The sequence below is a fragment of the Callithrix jacchus genome, chromosome 5 (assembly GCF_049354715.1).
Source record: "Callithrix jacchus isolate 240 chromosome 5, calJac240_pri, whole genome shotgun sequence".
Classification (NCBI taxonomy): Eukaryota; Metazoa; Chordata; class Mammalia; order Primates; family Cebidae; genus Callithrix; species Callithrix jacchus.
In genome coordinates, this window is record NC_133506.1 from 9,892,708 (window position 1) to 9,914,386 (window position 21,679).

Here is a 21,679-nt window from a genome sequence, read left to right on the forward strand (position 1 = left end):
CACACTCTCTCTCACACACCACACACACACATAGTCATACACACTCTCACACACACTCTCACACATACACACATACACACACACACACACACACACACACACACACACAAGCTATATCCCCTAGGAGGAATCTATGATTCTATACTCATTGTGTAGATAATGTCTCCATCCAGGCTGGGCATGGCTCTAATCCCAGTGCTTTGGGAGATGGAGGCAGGAAGATGGCTTGAGCCTAGGAGTTTGCTGCCAGCCCAGGAAACATAGTGAAACCTCATTTCTACAGAATTTTTTTTAAAAAAACTAGCCAGGCATAGGCAGACACAGTGGTTTACACCAGTAATCCTAGCACTTTGGTGGGTGGATAACTTAAGCCCATGAGTTCGAGACCAGCCTGGACAACATAGCAAAACCTTGTCTCTACAAAAAAATAAAAATAAAAAATAATTAGTAGGGCATGGTAGTATGTGCCTGTAGTCCCAGCTACCTGGGAGGCTGAGGTGAAAGGATAACTTGAGTCCAGGAGGTAGAGGTTGTGGTGAGCCAAGATCATGCCACTGTGCTCCAGCCTGGGTGACAGAGTGAGACCCTATCTCAAATAGACAAAAATTAGCCAAGCATGGTGGCACATACCTGTAGTCCCAGCTACTCAGAAGCTGAGGCAGGAGGACTGCTTGAGCCTAGGAGCTTGAGGTTACAGTCAGCTGTGATGGCACCACTGCACTCAGGCCTGGGTTATAGAGGAAGAGCCTGTTTCCAAAAATAGTCATGCAAAATATCTAAACCTAGATCAACCTGCACAAAAGTGGGAAGTTAAAAAGCTGGAAGTCATGATCAGGCACAGTGGTTCACACCTGTAATCCCAGGACTTCGGGAGCCTGAGGCAGAGGATCACTTGAGCCCAGGAGTTTGAGATCAGCCTGGACAACAGCGAGACCTCATCTACACACACACACACACACACACACACTCTCACACACACAAAGGAGCCAGGCATTGTAATCCCAGCTACTTGGGAGGCTGAGGTGGGAGGATCACATGAGCCCGTGAGTTGCAGGCTGCAGTGAGCTATGATTGCACCACTGCACTCCAACCTGGGTGGCAGAGCAAAAGCCTGTCTCAAAAAAAAAAAAGGCTAAAAGTCAAAGTGAGTTCTTTAACCCTCTTAAACTAAATAATTCCCAGATATGCTGTAACCTTTGTTTATTTATTTATATGGTTCACGGTTTAGGCATTTCTTGATCTCTTGACTTTTGAGCTGGGTATGTTCGTGCTAATGAGCTAGTTACTTGGTTAGAAATGTGAACAACTTCTCAGCTGCATGATAAAAATCTGGTGTGCATCTGAGAGGGATTTTGGAAAGAGCTGAGTCTTAGGCCGAGCCTGGCAGGAAAGGAGTAAGGCCCGGGGAACTTAGAGGCTCTAAGGAGATGAATGAGGACCAGAGTAGCCGAGGGAGGGTATGGAGAGGAAGTGAGCCTGGAGCAGAACCTTGAAACCAAATGACCTGGAAGAGCTGGGGTTAAAGCCCTGGTCACTTAGAAAGCTGAGCCTCTTTGGCCCAGGAGACAGTGGGTGAGGCTGGTGGCTCCTGCAGCCGCTGACTCACTCGTACCCCAGGGCCAAACCACTTTATCGTGGAGCCAATTTCCTCAGCTGCACCTCCCTGATGCTCTTTTCAGACCTCCCAGTTGGGCTGGGCCATGAGCTAATTATGGCCTGTGCAGAGCTTTGAAATGCTCATCTTTCCGCCAGAGATGATGGTGCTGATTGCCACTTTGGAGGCTGGAGCACCAGTGACTCAGGAGATGGGGAAGGGCTGCACAACCTTCCATCTCGAAGGAGGCCCTGTCTTGCCTGACTCTGCCATGACAGCCCAGGCCCTCCCGGAAGGGGTGCAGAACTCACCACTGCACTGAGGGGCTGGCAAGGCTGGACATGGCCTGTCCTGGGCAAGGATCCTTCTGTGTCCACACTGTCCATTCTCATAGGCCTTACCACTTACAGGCACTCCAAGGAGAAGGGGTGGGACTCACAGGCTGGAGGAGCCATCAGAGATCCTGGTCCAGCCTCTCATTCCACAGTTGAGATAAACCACTGCAATGAGAGGCTGGACCAGGATCCATTTCATACACCCTGAACCTTGACTGCGGAAGACACCTCAGAGGGCCTTTGTCCTAACTTTCCCTTGAAAATTAATTCCCTTCCCTGTTGGAAGGTGAAGAACTAAGGCCCAGAGAGGTGAATGGACCTTTGTGCAATCATCAAGTTGGCAAGTGTCCAGGTGGGGTTTGTAACCTCGGTGTCTCCTTCTCTCTTTCTCTTTTAACTTTTATTATGGAAAAGTTCAGACCTATATAAAAGTAGAGAGAAAAGCATAATGAACTCCTGTGTACCCATCGCAAACTTCAACAATTACCCCTTCAGGGCCAGTGTCATTTCATCTCCGGCCCTCTCTTTCACAGATAATTTGAGAAAGCTTAGACAGTACACATTTGTCATCATTTCACCTGTAAATATTTCCAGGTATGTCCCTAAAAGACAATGGAACTCAAGTCTCTTGATTTCTCATCCAGCGATCTTTTCAGGCTGCCTCTTGGTTGTGTCACTTACACTAGAACCGTGCCTTAAACGAATGAATGAATGAATGAATGAATGAGTAAACTAACAAATGAACGAGTAGCTGAAGGAATGAAAGAAAAGAAACACTCTATCTTTATTCTTTCCAAGAAGAAGTTAGTTGCTGAAGTTCTAAAGTGATCTTTTTGGCCGTGTGCAGGGGCTCACGCTTGTAATCCCAATGCTTTGGGAGCTGATGTGGGTGGATCACTTGAGGTCAGCCTGACCAACATGGTGAAACTCTGTCTCTACCAAAAATACAAAAACTAGCTGGGCATGATGGCGCACGCCTGTAATCCCAGTTACTCTGGAGGCCAAACCGGGAGAATTGTTTGAACCCAGGAGGCGGAGGTTGCAGTGAGCCGAGATCACGCCACTGGACTCCAGCCTGGGCGACAGAGAGAGACTCCATATCAAAAACTAACAAAAATAAATAAATAAAGTGACCCTTTATAAGACAATACACCAAAAAAAGATTTCAAACCATGGACTCCCAGGCATACATATGACAGTGATAGCCATTACTTCCTGCCAGAAGTCCTCTGCAAGCTGGATTTGTGCCCCTGCCTTGCCACAGACAAGCTGCCTGTCTGTTTCCCATATCAGCCTGCTGCGCGGGAATGATATATGGATCAAGGACAGTCAAACACAGCCTGTTTGGGAAAGCACCTCTAAACTCGTAAACCACTCCATACCCATAGGGAATAAGTGTTACAATGATCTTCCCCAAGTCACCTAGAAAGACAAAGAAAAGTTCAATCACAGTCCTTGCCTTCTTTCCTCAACTCCCCACCTTGTCCTTTAATTCTGCATGTCACCCTTCCTAGGAAAGGCATTAGTGCTGACTCATTTGGGGGGTGGTTTCTGCCCAGATCAATAGCAACGATGACAATGGTGTGCTTACTGGAAATTGGAGCGGCAATTATACGGGTGGCCGGGACCCCAGGAACTGGAATGGCAGCGTGGAGATCCTCAAGGATTGGAAAAAATCTGGCTTCAGGCCAGTCCGATTTGGCCAGTGCTGGGTCTTTGCTGGGACCCTCAACACAGGTATTTTGGGTATGGCGTGCCTTGGCTGGGTCAGTGGGTGGCAATGGGATATACCAAGGTACCACCTCCACCACCTGAGTCCTCACGCACACCTTGACTTGCAGCGCTGCGGTCTTTGGGGATTCCTTCCCGGGTGATCACCAACTTCAACTCAGCTCATGACACAGACCGAAATCTCAGTGTGGACGTGTACTACGACCCCATGGGAAACCCCCTGGACAAGGGTAGCGATAGCATGTGGTAAGTATCTCACCTTTTCCCTGAACCTTGAGCACCACATTTGAGTGCCTTCTCACTCTCACCATTCTCCTGGGACCCAGTTCCAAACAGGAGTTGCAAGGCAAGTAACATGTCAGCACAGGGCATAGAATGGAAATGATGGCAACACTGATTACAGACTTAGCAGCACCTGAGACACCTCTCCTTGGTGCTCTGCAGTCTGCTAGTCCTCTCTTGCTACCGTCAGAGAAAGGGTCTGTTCCTAGTGAAAGACAGGGCTCCTAAATTCACTCTAAATTCATGGGATCCATTAGACCTTACACTACTTTAGAAGATAAAAGTTGAAACTGTCACTTTTTCAGTAAGAAATATACATTTGTTTCATTTCAGATAATCCAAATTATTTATAAACTTTCTCTTTTTTATTAGACTTTAAGTTCTGGGGTACATGTGCAGAACGTGCAGATTTGTTACACAGGTATACATGTGCCATGGTGGTTTGCTGCATCCATCACCCTGTCATCTACACTAGGTATTTCTCCTAATGCTGTCCCTCCCCTATCTCCCCTCAGCCCCTGCTCTCCCTTCCCTAGCCCCCCACCCCGGATAGGCCCCAATGTGTGATATTCCCCTCCCTGTGTCCATGTGTTCTCATTGTTCAACACCTACTATGATTGAGAACATGTGGTGTTTGGTTTTCTGTTCTTGTGTCAGTTTGCTGAGAAGGATGGCTTCCAGCTTTATCCATGTCCCTGCAGAGGACATTAACTCATCCTTTTTTATGACTGTATAGTATTCCATGGTGTATATGTGCCACGTTTTCTTTATCCAGTCTATCATTGATGGGCATTTGGGTTGGTTCCAGGTCTTTGCTATTGTGAACTATGCCACAATAAACATACATGTGCATGTGTCTTTATAAAAGAATGATTTATAATTCTTTGGGTATATATCCAGTAATGAGATTGCAGGGTCAAATGGTATTTCTAGTTCTAGATTCTTGAAGAATCACCACACTGTCTTCCACAATGGTTGAACTAATTTACATTCCCACCAACAGTATAAAAGTGTTCCTATTTCTCCACATCCTCTCCAGCATCTGCTGTCTCCTAATTTTTTAATGATCTCCATTCTACCTGGTGTGTGGTAGTATCTCCATGTGGTTTTGATTTGCATTTCTCTAATGGCCAGTGATGATGAGCATTTTTTCATATGTTTGTTGGCTGTATAAATGTCTTCTTTTGAGAAGTGTCTGTTCATATCCTTCTCCCACTTTTCAATGGGGTTTTTTTTTCTTGTAAATTTGTTTAAGTTCTTTATAGATTCTGGATATTAGTCCTTTGTCAGATGGGTAGATTGCAGAAATTTTTTCCTATTCTGTTGGTTGCCAGTTCACTCTAATGATAGTTTCTTTTGCTGTGCAGAAGCTCCGGAGTATAATTAGATCCCATTTGTCTATTTTGGCTTTTGTTCCTATTGCTTTTGGTGTTTTAGTCATGAAGTCCTTGTCCATGCCTATGTCTTGAATGGTATTGTCTAGGTTTTCTTCTAGAGTTTTTAAGGTGTTAGGTCTTATGTTTAGATCTTTAATTCATCCGGAGTTAATTTTTGTATAAGGTGTAAAAAAGGGATCCAGTTTCAGCTTTCAGCATATGGCTAGCCAGTTTTCCCAACACTATTTATTAAATAGGGAATCCCTTCCCCATTGCTTGTTTTTGTCAGGTTTGTCAAGGGTCAGATGGTTGTAGATGTATGGCATTATTTCTGAGGCCTCTGTTCTGTTCCATTGGTCTATATCTCTGTTTTGGTACCAGTACCATGCTGTTTTGTTACTATAGCCTTGTACTATAGTTTGAAGTCAGGTAGCATGATGCCTCCAGCTTTTTTTATTTTTTATTTTTTACTTAGGATTGTCTTGGCTATGCAGGCTCTCATTTGGTTTCATATGAAGTTTAAGGTGGTTTTTTCCAATTCTATGAAGAAAGTCAATGGTAGCTTGATGGGGATAGCATGGAATCTATAAATTACTTTGGTCAGTATGGCAATTTTCAGGATATTTATTCTTCCTATTCGTGAGCATGGAATGTTTCTCCATCTGTTTGTGTCCTCTCTTATTTCCTTGAGCAGTGGTTTGTAGTTCTCCTTGAGGAGGTCCTTCACATCCCTTGTTAGTTGTATTCCTAGGTATTTTATTCTCTTTGTAGTAATTGTGAATGGGAGTTCACTCATGATTTGACTCTCTGTTTGTCTATTACTGGTGTATAGAAATGCTTGTGATTTTTGCACGTTGATTTTGTATCCTGAGACTTTGCTGAAGTTGCTTCTCAGCTTAAGGAAATTTCAGGCTGAGACAATGGGCTCTTCTAAATATACAATCATGTCATCTGCAAATAGAGACAATTTGACTTCCTCTTTTTCTAATTGAAGACACTTTATCTCTTTTTCTTGCCTGATTGCCGTGACCAGCACTTCTTAAAGAGAATAAGAAAAGCAACACATCTTCTCTTAGCATATATATATATATACTTATTATATGCCTTAGTTGTCAGAATGAAAAGCTTAGAGTTTATTCTGGATTCTGAAAACTTTTTTTTGTTTTTTTTTAAGACAGAGTTTTATTCTTGTTATCCAGGCTGGAATGCAATGGCACGATCTTGGCTCACTGCTACCTCCATCTCCTGGATTCAAGCAATTCTCCTACCTCAGCTTCCCGAGTAGCTGAGATTACAGGCATGCACCACCACACACAGCTAATTTTTGTCTTTTAGTAGAGATGGGCTTTCACCATGTTGGTCAGGTTGGTCTCGAACCCCTGACCTCAGGTGATCCACCCGCCTCAGCTTTCCAAAGTTCCAGGATTACAGGCGTGAACCACTGTCCCTGTCCAAAACGTTTTATATATATTTGGGCATTTACATCCCTAGCCATAAATATGCTATGTGCACACTATCAATGCACATGGGCATGAACACACACACACACACACATAATTTTATGACAGATGCTGCTAGCAATAGGTTATATAAAATGTGTAGACATATCTATAACTGCATAGATAGATATTATGTAGATATAAAACAGATATTATTATAACTGTTTAAGGTTATATCGTATACCAAGTTATTACCGGATGGCAATTGACAAGGATGTCTATATCTATATGCACTGATATCTATGTGTCTATATAAAGTACCTATTTATCTATTGTTTTAATCCATTTCGAAGGCTACACACACGCATAATTGCTCACATGCATGTATATGGCTAGATAATTGTAAGACAGATGCCATCTTATTTTCCAATGTTCCATTTTGAGATAGTCTATGTAAAATATTTTTATTACTTATCATTCCCAGAATAAGTACATCTAAGTTTTCTGAATTGTGCTTAATGTAACTAAGGGTATAAAGTGAAAGGAAAATAGATAATAATGGAAAAGGCTGTTAAAACAAATAAATAACAACTCCATACAACAACCCAATTGAGTAATAAAAGCATCCCTTCCCTTCTGAAGGAGAGTGAGGTTTATGTAACGCGCCCCAGGTCAATGGATTTCGGGGTTTTATTGGGGGAGAGAAAGCTTATTTAAGGAGTTTCTTTCTTGGTCTGCACGTACAGAACTTTCTCTGGAATGACATTGCTTCCCTGTGGCCGGACTGTCTTCCAGCTTCTCATAAATGAGTGTCTTTTCTTTTCCCTGGGCTTTGCTTTGTTCTTGTGTCCAAAATCCCATTGCAACTAGCTCTGATCATTGGATCCATGCCATTCCTAACCTTAATTTCTTCTACAAAAGGAGACCGTCGGTCAGACAAGTTGGGGGTCCCCTTGGCATATCCCTTCTGTGATTATCCTGTACACTAGGAACTGCAAGGACCTGGAAAGCTTAAGTCTCAGCTCCTCCATTGAAAGGTTTACGGTGCTGTTAGGAGACAGGGGGTGGGGAAGCTACTAGTAGAGGCTAATTAGCAACAAGCATGGTGGGTGATGTGCAGGGAAGTGATTCAGAAAGGGAATTGGGAACTCCTAGGAAATCCTCAAGGAAGGCATCCTGGAAGCAGGAAAGTGGGGATTTTAAGCTAAATTTAGAATTAGAACGCAGGTCTCTTGGTTACTGATTCACACTGCCCACCCCTCCCCCATCAGCTTAACATCACCTTTGGGACAAGTAGGAGCTGATGAAGACATTCTAGAGTGACTTCGTGGTCATTTCTGTGGCCTCATGGGAGGGTGCCAGGTGCAGAAGCTCCCATTGTTCCTGAGGGTCTTGTCACCCCTCTCCTCCCCTCCCCTTTTCCGAACCTTCTCAGAAAGCCAAGGGAACTGACAGTTACTCCCTACTCCATTCCCTCCAGCCCTCATGCCATTGGGGAATGAAGACAGGGAGTCCCAAGCACAGCTTCAGCCCTACTGCCAAATTGCTGTGCAGCTTTTGCAAGACACTTCATCCTTCTGATCCCAAGTTTCTTCATATGTGAAACATAAGGGTTGGCCTAGAACCAGATGATCCCTTAAGTCCTTTGCCAGCTTAAATTTTTTTAATTCTCTGCCACTTCAGCCCACTCCCCTTTCTGTAAGAGAGTTAGCCCTCCCAAGGGAGCCCTACTGTTCCTTCCCCATTAAATCCTATGCAGGGGAGAGCTAAACCGGGAGCCAGTTTCTGCCTGGAGTGAAATGATTGAACCATTAATATAAGGGCAACAGGAGTTTGGACAGAAAACCTATGATCTGAATCTTTCTATGTTACCAAAAAGTGTTGAAAGCTTTAGAACCTTGTCCAGATTTGCCTAGAGTAACAGAATGAGAATCAAGGGCAATGAAGCACTAGAAGTGCTTAGTAATAATAACAGCAGCAACTGATAATTTGTTGAGCAATTGTTGTGTGCCAGGTACTGTTCTAAGTGCTTGCATTTCATCTTCACGAATGACGCAGACATTGTGATTACCATCCCCACGTTACTTTATGGATGAGAAAACAAAAGCCTGAGAGAAGAAACTTGTCTACAGATAAACACCGGAGACATTTAGACATTCTAAGTGTATAACATGATGTAAGTTCTCGCCTTTGCTACACCTCAATTTTCCACTTTTAAAACAAAGGGCCAGATCAGGGGACTGCAGTGCCTTTTTCTAGGTCTTTTAATCACATTCATGGCAGCCAGTGGAGAAAACTTTTTTCTAAGCCACTCCGCTCATGCCAATGGTTTCGCTTAGGAGGCACACAGCTCCAGAGATTTCCCTGTCTTCGGAGTGAGGACACTTTTCAGGGAGCTCAGTTTGGGATGCTTCTTGGAGATGTCCTCCTTCTGGGCCACTGCAAAGGAGGTCTCTGGAGCCTGTTCAGCCACTGAGCAGCAGCCGAATGATTTGGAACAATTCAGGCAAGGTTATCTTGGCTTTTCTGGCTTTTCTTCATTCATTTGACTTGATCCCCCAATTTCTAGAGTCATAGATCTGACTCTACCTGTAAACTTTGCAGAACTTTGAGGTAGAAGGCACCTAGAGACTGCCCAGCCCTGCCGGGGAGGTAGAGTTGGGCAGTCCTTTCAGAGAAGAGCTGTCAGCACCCACACCTCAGCCAAGCCACTGGCTCCTCATACAATCTCTCCACGGCCTCTGCCTCTGAATACCTGCCTCCACTAATCCTGGGCTGGCTCCCAGGCCCTTAGGAAGTGAAGGAGAGTGATTTCAGCCCAGTAATAATTCAGCAGACGTGATTCCATGCACACCTGCACTGGACTCTGGGCACCAGGAGGAACAAGACGCAGGGACTGTGCCGGAGGGGGTTTTGTTTGTTTTGTTTTCTAACTGGGCCTTAGAGACTGAATACAGGAGTTTATAGCTGTATAAATAGCTTGGCAATTATGGAGTGGCAACAAAATCAGTGAATTATTTCCAAGATTCACAGATAGCACAGAGGTATGGTTGGCATTCTCTCGGCGTGTCAGGAAAGGCTTTTGGCAGAGGTAGTATCTGAACAGAATTTGGGAGGACAAATGGGAGTTTACCCACAGAAGGGTGGGGCTTGGGGCCACTTTCTAGGCAGGATCTCCTATTTCTGTGAATTCAAAGGTAAGCATAGCTCAGTTGGTATCTCTAGAGCAGTGGTTTATAAATGTCAAAGATCCCATCAGAATTAATTTGGGCGGAGAAAGATGAGAGCAGCAGGAATCTGCACTTTTTAATAAATGCCTCAGGTAGTTCTTATGACCACAGCCTGTCCTCTCCTGAGCTCCTGCTCCTGAAACCTTCAGGAAAGGAGTGGAGCCCGAGGTTGCAGGGGGAGAGAGCGTGACACACAACCAGAAACTCACACCGGAGTTTCCACATGGCGCCACTGGGCATTAGAAAGATGCACATCCCAAATATTTACGTGTAACTAAAGTGGCTGGCTTTTGCTTGAGGGAGGATCCAGGATGTAGTTGTTATCTGCGCTGGCTTAAATTCCTGCCTTGCAAGCAAGAATTAAAGTACAACTACTTATCAATTTTTTTTTTTTTTTTTTTTTTTTTTTTACCTACTTGCCCTTCCCCTGGGATACTCTGCCAGGATCAAATTGAATGTGAAACGTGGTTTTCCCATTCACTTTCTCATCTCTCCCCTGCCTATTTGACCCACCTAGAATCATCTTCCCACACTTCTTCCCCTGCCTTCTCCTTGGTGAGCTCTAACTGATCCTAAAAGCCTGTTCAAAAAGACTCTTGCTGGGTCCTGGAGACCATTTCTATGATTCCTTTTAAAAATAGTGTAGAAAATTTCAGGATACATAATAAAAATCATTTACGATCTTATTCTCATATTTTTAAAACTCGGTAGTTTTCCATTCATCTTTTCTCTGTGAGTTATTGTTATTTGTGGAATTGGGATGATACGTTTTACAAGGCATGAGTAGAAGACAGAACATATAATAGATACATCCCACTTTTTCCCACACCTCAAAACCAGCCACTTCGCCATTAGTTTTAGTCATGTGTTTTTTGCAAAACATTATATCATGAGCATTCCCCATGTCATTACAAAATCTTAAAAAATAACATCATTTCAATTGCATCATATTCTGTGATATAGAATGGAACCTATGTAAAATCAGGTTACATAAAATGGAACCTACTGTTAACTATTCCCCTTCTTTAACCCATCTGCCTGGATTCAAATCCCACTCTGCTTACTCACTGAAATACCTTCGCAAGTCACTTAACTTCTCTGAACCTCAGTTTCTGGAGTTGTTGAATGGGGAAGAATAATTATTTCTGCTTTTTAGGGTGTTGTAAGGATTAAATAAATTACTATATGCAATAACACAGAGCACAACTTTCTGTGTTAACACTGTGTTAGCGATGGTCATTCATATTATATGTATATTCTAATTACAGAAGTAATGAGTAATTCACATGACAGAAAATAAAAACATTACAGAAATAAGTAACATAAAACTTAGTTTCTATGCACTATTTTCATAATTCATACACCAAACTGTTAATGGTGGATAGCTAAGAAAATAGAATTATTGGAGACTAACATTCTCCAACGTCTTATGTATAATTTTTAATAGATGGAGGATTTATCGTACATCTACATATATACACATAGGTTTTTTTTCTTTTTCCTTTTTTGTTTTCATAGGTTTTGGGGGAACCGGTGGTATTTGGTTACATGAGGAAGTTCTTTAGCGGTGATCTGTGGGATTTTGGTGCACCCAATTTGTAGTCTTTTATCCCTCACCCCCTTCCCGCTCTTTCTTTCTGAGTCCCCAAAGTGCATTGTGTCACTCTTATGCCTTTACATCCTCATAGCTTAGCCCCCACTTATGAGAGAGAACATACGATGTTCGGCCACACTGATTTTCTTATGTCATGATATCTTAGTCATCTCTCCCTGTAAGTACTAGATTGATTTTGCTTGTTCTTTTTGACAAATGTTTGATATCCCATTGCATGGCTCTACCACTATTCATCTGCCAATTCTCTTATTGATGAACTTTTGCTCCAACATTTTTGCTATTACGAACAATGCCTCGGTGGACACCTTTAGATATACATCTATGTGCCTATGTGCACTTACACGAGTTTTTCCATAGGAGAAATTCCTAGATCTGGACTTACTGGCTTAGTGGGTATGCAGATTTTTAGAGGTTTTTATATTGCTTGCCAAATTGCTTTCCATGAAGGTCATACCAATTTAAACTCCCACCAGTGGAGTATGACAGTGCTTGTTTTCCCACCTGGAAATGAGTGCAACAATGAGTATCACCCTATGCTTTAATCTCCGTCAGTCTAATAGGTGTAATCTATGTATCTCTGTCATGTTACCTCTTTGTCATTTTAATTTTCTTTTAATAGTACTGAGGTTAAAACTATTTTCGCATGTTTGGTGGTTATTTGTATTTCTTATAAAAATTGACTTCTCATTGCTATTTATAGGCATGTTTTTCTTTTTCTATTTCTTATTTTTTCAGCACTTAGTTCAAAGAAAGTATGCTTTTGCTTATTGATTTGTAAGTACATTATAATAATGATACAGTAAATATCTAGCATGTATGTTGCATATATTTCTGTGTTATTTTTTTCAATCATTTGTCTCACTTGGCCTTTGAATTAGATAATTTCTAGTCATCTATCTTCAAATTTATTGACTCTTTCCTCTGTCATCTCTATTCTGCTAATAAGTTTATTTGTTACATCATTTAATTTCAGATATTGGTCTTTTTTCCAGTTAAAGTTTTCCATTTGGTTCTTTCTTCATATTTTCTATTTCTCTGCCAAAAGTTTCTCTCTTTTCATTGCATATTTTCCTTTATTTCATTAAGCCTAGCTCCAGTAGCTGCTTTAGTCTTTGTCTGACAATTCCAACATCTGGATTATTTTATGGTTGGTCTCTGTGGACTGTCTTTTCCCTTGAGGATAAGTCACATTGTCCTGGCTCTTTGTTTGTTGAATAATTTTGGCTCATACCCCAGACATTCGATTTGTCTGAATTCTGTTATCTTGTTTTAGCGTGTACCTTGGGTGACTCAACGTGCAAACTGTTTCTCCCCTATGGTAGGCAGTCAGTGGCTCTGCTTTCGGTTCAGTGTTCTTATCTCCAACTGAACGCTTTGCGGTCTGCCTCATACATGCATGATTGAGGGTGACCCAGAGGTTTGGGCAGAAATCCGCCCTCACTCTGCAGCAACCCAGGTTGGCCCAGGCTCTGTTCCTGCTTCCTCAGGTCAGAAGGCTGTGGGCTGCCCATTGAGTTCCTGTTCCATGCACTTTGCCCCAACTGTGGCCTTTCCTTAGAGCAAACTCATAAAAAGTGCAGCTCCCTCTGCGTTCTGATTCCTCTTCAAAATCTTCGTGCTTTGATCATGCTCAGTTGTATTTTCTAGTTTTTCATTTTTTTTCCACAGTTTCTCATTATATGCAAAAGGATTCTTCTGTTTTGAGCTTATCCTCCATACCAGAAACAGAACTACAGGTTTCTTGTTTGTTTTTTTGTTTACATGTAACTTCAATATTTTTAGATGCTCAAATATGTGAGTCTCTTCCTTTATGGCTTCTGCAGTGCGCAGTTTGCTTAGAACTATCTTTTCCACCTCATGAGTATAGAATTTTTTTTTCCATGTTGATTAGAACTTGGATTTATATCGGACTTGTATTTTCTTCATGTTGATCTGAAAAGTACCAAGACCAGTGTGGTTTCCATAGGAGTAGAAAGAAGGAGAGAGGAGGGCAGAACTGGGAAACAGAATAAGACTTTGGCTACCTCGCTGTGCCTTGTGGTGACTGAGGCTTACAAATTGAGACACAAGACAAAGAATATTTGAGGACTGGCGGATGTCATTCTTCCATACAAACCCCAGCCAAAAGACTGTGTGGCTCTTAGGTAGGCCAGTTAGTCCTGCTGCAACCCCATTTATTTCAGCCTACATAGAGCACAGAAGCATACCCCACCAGGCGCAGGGAGAAAGCTATGCGGGTTTGCCCCTAGGTAGCTGGCTCCAATTTAGATTTGTTCTGCTCTTTAGAAAGGTGCATGCTGGTCAAGGCTTTGACTTCGGAGTTAGGCATACATGGGTCCAGATTTTGACCCTGCCATGCGGGCATAAAAATAGTACCCATTTCACAGTGCTGTGAGGATTTCCAGGACCGTGCTCACCAGGGCTTAGCATAACAGCTGTCACAGGGTAAACTCACTCAATGCACGTAGGTGTAAAAATGTGTTGTCTTGCTGCTCACCTGCTGTGTGGGTCTTGGGCAAGCACTGCAGTCTCTGGTTCTGTCTGCAGGAATTTCCACGTCTGGAATGAAAGCTGGTTTGTGAGGTCTGACCTGGGCCCCTCGTACGGTGGATGGCAGGTGTTGGACGCTACCCCGCAGGAAAGGAGCCAAGGTAACTTCTCTGGGTGTGGTTCTAAGTTGTGAGCCTCACAATTATTTACAGCCTTGGATAGCAGCATAGGGTAGTAATTCCAAAGCCCTCTCCCTCTCTGGAATGCGTGACAGGATTAAAACAAAAACAGTTTTAAAAATAGATCTCCCCTGCTAATTTTGTTTGGCTTGGGCGGCTGTTTAAGTGAGTGCCTGCCCTGCAGCCACAATGGCCACTGTTGCTGCAAAGAGCCTTGGCACAGGCCAGGCGAGCAGAGAGAGGAGCCTTCCTCTTCCAGTAATGATTTTCCTGCACCAACTGTAGCAGCCTCTGCCTCCCAGCACAGAAAATTTGCAGTTCCCTGTTGCCCTTGGGGTTTAGTCCACATTCTCCACTGGTCGCCACCCACAGCAGCTCTTTCTGCCATGCCAAGCTCCCCCCTAGACAGGCTGCCTCTGCCATCCCCATCCCGGGCCTCTGCTTCCTCCTCTGGCCTTTCTCTGTCTCCTGCCCCATCAGGGATTGGGTCCCAGACTCTCCAGGAGTCTTTTCTCTTCCCTCCTCTGACCTCTAGAATATGTCTTGTCTGTTACTCTCTTTTTCAGTTGTTTCTTGAAACATTAAAAAGTGATTTATGGGGCTGGGCATGGTGGCTCGTGCCTGTAATTCCAGCACTTTGGGAGGCCAAGGTGGGTGGATTACTTGAGGTCAGGAGTTCGAGACCAGCCTGAGCAACATGGTGATACCCGATCTCTACTAAAAATACAAAATTAGCCAGGCATGGTGGCACACACCTGTAGTCCCAGCTACTTGGGAGGCTGAGGTGGGAGAATCACTTGAACCCAGGAGACGGAGGTTACAGTTAGCCGAGATCCCATTGTTGCACTCTGGCCTGGGAGACAGAGCAAGACTGTGTCTCAAAAAAAAAAAAAAAGCAATTAGCGATTTATAAAGTAATACATGCACATAGTTGAAAATAATTTAAACTATTCTAAAGAACTAACAGTGAAAATTAAGTCTTACTCCACCCCCAACCCCTAGCTCCTCTACCAGAATCAGTGTATGTTACTAGATTTGGGGGCTTGGAGGTAACTGAGATGTTTGCTAGGCCACTATTTTCCAGACTTTTCATTGCAACCCATTAGTAGTTATAAAATCTAGTTAGTGGGTTGTGGCCATCATTTTAGGAAAGAAAAATGGAATGGAATGGAAAGGGGGAAAGGAACATAAACTATCCAGGTTCATTAGATATAGTTAGACTAAGGACCACTGTCCCATGAAACTTTTCTTTCTATATCATATGTGTGCCAAGATGTCAAATGTAGTTCTTTCTAGGGATTGTGGAGAAAAAAATTGAAAGGCACTGACTACCTACCTATCCATCTATCTACCTACCTATCTAAGCTTCCTATGCTGAATTCTAAGGGGAGGGAAGAAATGGTCAGGCTTGAGAGCTCAGAGGAACAAGAGGCCCCTGTAGGCTGCCTGTTCGGGGAAGTCTTCCAGGAATAAGAAGGTGATGGGCTTCTAGGCACGAATGAGTTGCAGGGGTAGAAAAAAGGCAGCCACCCAGGCAGGCAGATCACAAGCAGAGATCGATACCATCCTGGCCAACATGGTGAAACCCCATCTCCACTATAATTACAAAAATTAACTGGGCATGGTGGCATGCGCCTGTAGTTCCAGCTACTCGGGAGGCTGAGGCAAGAGAATCACTTGAACCTGGGAGGCAGAGGTTGCAGTGAGCCAGGATTGTGCCACTGCACTCCAGCCTGGCAACAGAGCAAGACTCCATTTCAGAAAAAAAAAAAAAAAAAAGAAAAAGTAAGGCATCCACCTTGAACACAAGATGGCGAGACTTTCCTCTTGACCAAGGACAGTGGGTCAGCATGGATTAGGTGCCTGTGGAATGTGGGATGTGTGGTCTTAGGGAGAGTGTGAGTTCAACCAGCAAGAGAATAATAGCCCAGGAGGTCTCTGCGGAATGCCAGATGAGGGCGACATAGTCAGGGGTGAAGGAATTTGGGAGGGGCAGAGGCAGGGGTTTGCAGTGGTCCTGGAAGGCCCTTGGGAATTGGGCGCTGGGCAGGCTGTGGCCTTGGCATATATTGAGCCTCTGCATCTTGGCCTCCAGGAGTGTTCCAGTGCGGCCCCGCTTCTGTCATTGGCATTCGAGAGGGTGACGTGAACCTGAGCTTCGACATGCCCTTTATCTTCGCGGAGGTTAATGCCGACCGCATCACCTGGCTGTTTGATAGCAACACCGGCACACAGAGGAAGAATTCTGTGGACAGTCGCAGCATTGGAAGGTATATCAGCACCAAGGCGGTGGGCAGCAACGCTCGCATGGACATCACAGACAAGTACAAGTACCCAGAAGGTAGGAGGGGCACTGACGGGGTGGTACTGTGAGGGGCTGGCTCAGTGGAAGGAGGATGGCTCTGAGGGTGGAGAGGAGAAAAGGCCTCCTCTTGCCCCACACTGGCAGCCAGTTCTCCCTGAATGATAGAATTGCTCCCTAGCACCTAACAACCACCTTCCAGGACTGTTTCCAGCAGGTGCAAAACCATCATGGGCAGCTGCTGGGCCAGTGGAAGTTTGCTGCAGGGCACAGGTGGTTGTCAACTCAGCCCATCTCCAGCTGTGTCCCTGTCTCAGCTGCACAGCTGGGGCGACAGCACCATGATTGGACATCATAGGGAGAGACACAGCCCCCTTGAAAGGCCCCCAAGGGCTTTAGGAGCGATTTCTCCATCAGTCTGCGCCCCTAGCCTCTGACAAACTCAGGCAGAAAACCATCTGAACAAAGAAATGGACAAAGAAACCCAGAGTTGTGGGCTCGCACTGTGCACGTTTGGAGGTCTCCTGAGAGGCCAGGTGAGGTGTGATTACATGGTATGAATGCACGAGCCTTGAAATCTCAGGCAGCCATATGTTGCTGGTCCCCTAAAGTCACCTTGGAAGGCCAGTTGCTGCTAGGCTGCCTCGACTCAATTATATTCACTGCCCAGAGTTGCTTTTGAAACCAGCAGTGCATCTCTTTGAGGATTTTCAATGGTGACAAAAGTTCTGTATTTGAAGTTGAAGTTCACTTTTAGAAACAGCCAAAAATAATTTAGTGCTTGCTCTTGCAGGCCACAGTCACTCCTTAATGGGGTCAACATTTCACTCTTTCGAAAATGCTTTGAAATGCTTCATTCCATTGATCCTCACAGTTAATTTTGAGGGGTCAAGAAAAGCATTCTCACAAAGGTGCACACAGTACCCCCTAAAGTAAGCCCTGAATCTCTAAGTGACTGTTGGCTATTGCTATTGGCTGAGTTTACAAAAGAGGAAAGCTGAATGCAGGAGATGGGGTCTCACTTCAAGTCCAGGTGGGTGCCCCTCCAGTGCTGGTATTTGTGAACATTCAGAGGCACAATTTTAGGTTGATGAGGTTGGTGACCTCAATCTGGCCCCAGTCTTCCTCTGCAGGTCATCCCCAGGACTGAGGTCAGATATACCTTCGCTCAGTCAATAAACATGTTCTGAGCCCCGACTGAGTATCTGCTTCATGCTGGGCCTTGGGGATGCACCAGAGGACACTGCAGATGGGCCAAGGGTGTGGAGGGTGGAGATGTAGGACAAGTATTTTCAACAATGTTATGACGTAGAAACAAGCATAGGGGCCCAGGGAGCAAAAACTCTGGGGCACAAGGTGAACTCCAGCCCTACCAGCCATTACTGTGTGACCTCAAGCAAGTTTCCTCTGATTGCTGAGCCCTTGTTTCCTCTCTGAAGAATGAGAAGAGCAAGCCTGTCCTCAGTGGGATTTAAATGAGCCAATGTACACAAAGTACCAAGTGCAATGCCTGGCATATAGTCAAGACTTGATAAATAGCAGTGCTAATCTTTATCAATTTGAACATCTGTAGCCTTGAAGGAACAATAACCTCCCAAGGTGACTATTTTGCAGGCACACTTGCACGGCTGTATGATCCTGTGGGGTTCCTTACCTGATCTCTGACCGTCCCAGCCAAACCTCCTAAACTATGGAGAACGAGCAGGTCCATTGTGGGGGTGGGGGAAGGGGGTCTCTGGAGGACTCCTGGCAATGCCCCAGCCCTGAACGTGACAGGACAGATCACCCTGCCTGATGCTGCCCAGATCTTCTTACCTAATGATTCTAGCTTCTCTCTGAGGGCCCCAGGGAGGAAAAGCCAATAAAATAGGTTGCTAAGTATTGATGCAATAACAACAGCAAAGGGAGAAAACAGCAGGAGGAAGCTTAGTCTTGAGTAAGCCCAGCAGGTGACCTATATAGGCATCGAGGCTCCGAGACTCATTGTGCAAACACACCGGCTTCGAGGTCCCAGGCACGGAAGGCTCAGATCCGTGCACTGCCTTCAGCTCTGGGTGTGGACTTACAACTGGACTAGAGAATGGGAAGGCATCAAAAGGAACCCAGCCCACCCGGAACTAGCAGCTTAGGTAATCTGGCTGCCTGCCTCCTTTTTAGCAGGGTGTGTGGGAGGAAACTTAGACCAGGGGTCCAGACACCAAGGAACTGGCCCCCTCTCTGCCTCTGCAGATGAGTGGCCCAGTCCATCTCAGAGTGGTCTGGACAAGTTGTGTCTCTTCTTCGGGTCTTAACTTGATGGGCATGGATAAACTGGCCTCTGAATTCTCTGCAAGTCACATGTAATTTATAGGAAGGGGGTTGCTGTATCATAAAGTGCTTATAGTAAGTCGTCGGGGCCTGGTGCAGTGGCTCACACCTGTTATCTCAGCACTTTGAGAGGCTGAGGTGAGAGGATCACCTGAGGTTAGGAGTTCAAGACCAGCCTGGCCAACATCATGAAACCACATCTCTACAAAAAATACAAAAATTAGCTGGGCGTGGTGGTGGGTGCCTATAATCCCAGCTACTTGGGAGGCTGAGGCAGGAGAATCTCTTGAATGTGGAAGGTGGAGATTGTAGTGAGCTGAGATCATGCCCACTGCACTTCAGCTTGGGTGACAGAGTGACACCCTGCTACAAAAAAAAAAAAAAAAAAAGCCATCTGGTGCCTTAAGCATTTCACAGGTTGTTGGGGAAAGTGGGAGAACGTAAGTGTGGTCTGCAGAGTAAACATGGTCAGTCTTCCTTGTGCACTTCTGCCTGGGTTCCTGGAAGGTCAGCACCTTCTCCTAGATCTATCTTCAGGTCAAGCCTTTTGTGAACTGCTCAGTCAGCCCTGGCTCAGAGGCTTGCAGTCAGTTACTCAGTTCTGTGTGCGCTGAGAGTCATTTTTGGGTACATCCCTGTCATTCTCTGTGGGCCACTTATGCCGTCACACTCAGCAGTGCCCATAGCCTGAGTCAGGGTCGGAAAACCCATCCTTTCATCTAGAGCTTGCAGCTTTGACGCCTGGAATCTCTTGACAATTTCAACTAGTCATAACTTGGAAACATGTTGGCCATGGGAAGTCCTTGTCAACTGGCACACATCAAAATGTCACTCCTTGACTCTCAAGGCACCTTTAGAAACAAGCCAGAAGAATATAGTTTACAATGAGGTCAGTTCTAAATCATCACCTTGTTTTTTGGCTTATGAATATACTCTAATCTTTTTCAGCTTAGTTCTTGGGACTTACTTTGAAATTATCTGTTTGTTCTTTAAGTCTCACAAGAGACCTTTTACCAGAAAAAAAAAATGAAATCTAACCTAATTAACACAAGCAAATGATCAAACCACATAGTAATTGTGTGTAGGCGCTGATAAAACCTTTCTACAGATTCCGGGGAATTGAGAGCAGATTGGAAAAGCACCAAAGACCAGCTGGTCTGCGAGTCTCAGGTTAAGATGGGTGAGCAGGAGACCTGCAGAGGTCAAATGCCTGCTCAGGCAACTGCAGAGCCAGCACAAGTCCTAGGCCACCTGTCCAGGACTAGGCCACCTAAGCCAGCACTGTCCTCTCCCCAGGTTGCCTCCACATCTCTGGGGTGTTTCTGTCTTTTCCCACCACACAGGCTCTGAGGAGGAAAGAGGAGTGTTCCAAAAGGCTTTGGGGAAACTTAAACCCAACGCATCATTTGGCGCAACGTCTTCAACGGGTTCGGAAACAGAGGAACAGGAGCCCAGCATCAGTGGGAAGTTCAAGGTCACTGGCTCGCTGGAAGTGGGCAAAGAAGTCAACCTGGTCCTACAGCTCAAAAACCTGAGCAGCGATAGGAAGAGAGTGACAGTGAACATGACAGCCTGGACCATCGTCTACAACGGCACACTTGTACATGAAGTGTGGAAAGACTCTGCCACAATGTCCCTAGACCCTGAGGAAGGTAAAGCATCCCTCAGTTGGAGGGATCCATGAATTCAAGGTAGCCAATGGCCTTCTGGGGCTGCAGGGTGTCTGCGGGGCTCCAGGTTAGCTAAGAATGGAGCAGCCATCAGCCCCTGTGGTTAAGCCACGACTTAATGCTTTGGAAGTTGCTGTCTCTGTGAGCAGAGTGATGCCAACCAAATGTCAGGGTGGTGCCAACCAAAATCCTATTACACCCCAAGGGAGGAAGGAGGGAGGCTTTGGCAGTTCTTAACTATGGCACAATATCCCTTACAGGTATACACCAACTCACACAGTTTGACCTTCTTAAAAAAAAAGGCAGATTTTCAATCCATCTTACAGAGGCAGAAAGGGAAGCTGGGAGATATTTGTTACTTGCTTCAGAGATAAAGTGTCATAGGTCTTGGTCCTAGGTTTTCTGATACTGAGTCCAGAGCCATCCTCTGTTTTCTAGGTTGCATTGCTGTTACCCACCTCACCCCACCCCACAACAAATCACTCTTCAAGTTTCACCTTGGGAAGGTGGCAATGACCACGGGGCCCTAAACCTTGGCCCAGGACTCCCCCACAGCTGCCACGGGGTGGGTAGATTTTCTGGAATCCTGACAACAGTGACAGGCTTTCTTAGAGGTCTGAGCATTTGGGAGGAACCATGACTCCTTGCCCTTGGGTAGCAGGGATGGGAAGAGAACAAGGTGGAGCAGATAAAGGCTGTCTGTGGAAGGATTAGAATGCAGGTGTGCCCACACTGGTAAAATCCTTCAAGCTCTTATGAAAAGTTTGGACTTACAAACCAGATTAACAAGGGTGGGGTGGTTATTCGCTTCACATAAGGGACTAATAGAAACTGATTAATTATACAGCCCATCTTGAAAGGATTCTGTCTCCAAAGAAACTGAGAGGTGTCATACCTGTCAGAAGGTAGTATCCCCTAACCATCTGTCTTCTGGCAGAATTTTAAGAGAAATCTTTTCAATATCAGAAGCAACTGCCTGGCTGTTATTGACCTTAGAAACTCAAACAAAGAGCTTCTTTTTTTTTTTTTTTTTTTTAGGCAGAGTCTTGCTCTGTCTCCCAGGCTGAAGCTGAAGTGATTGATCATAGCTCGCTGCAGCCTCAAACTCCAGGTTCAAGCAATCCTTCTG

The 21,679-nt window shown here is 44.8% G+C and overlaps 1 protein-coding gene across 1 annotated transcript in view; it reads left to right on the forward strand.

Moving 5' to 3' along the window:
- TGM3 (transglutaminase 3) overlaps positions 1 to 21,679 on the forward strand; it is a 131,686-nt gene that overhangs the window by 102,457 nt on the left and 7,550 nt on the right. Inside the window, exons 6-10 of the mRNA XM_017971902.4 lie at positions 3,489 to 3,666; positions 3,771 to 3,906; positions 14,150 to 14,253; positions 16,367 to 16,612; positions 20,224 to 20,532. Coding sequence (XP_017827391.2) covers positions 3,489 to 3,666; positions 3,771 to 3,906; positions 14,150 to 14,253; positions 16,367 to 16,612; positions 20,224 to 20,532 — 973 coding nt within the window. The remainder of the gene's footprint in view (positions 1 to 3,488; positions 3,667 to 3,770; positions 3,907 to 14,149; positions 14,254 to 16,366; positions 16,613 to 20,223; positions 20,533 to 21,679) is intronic.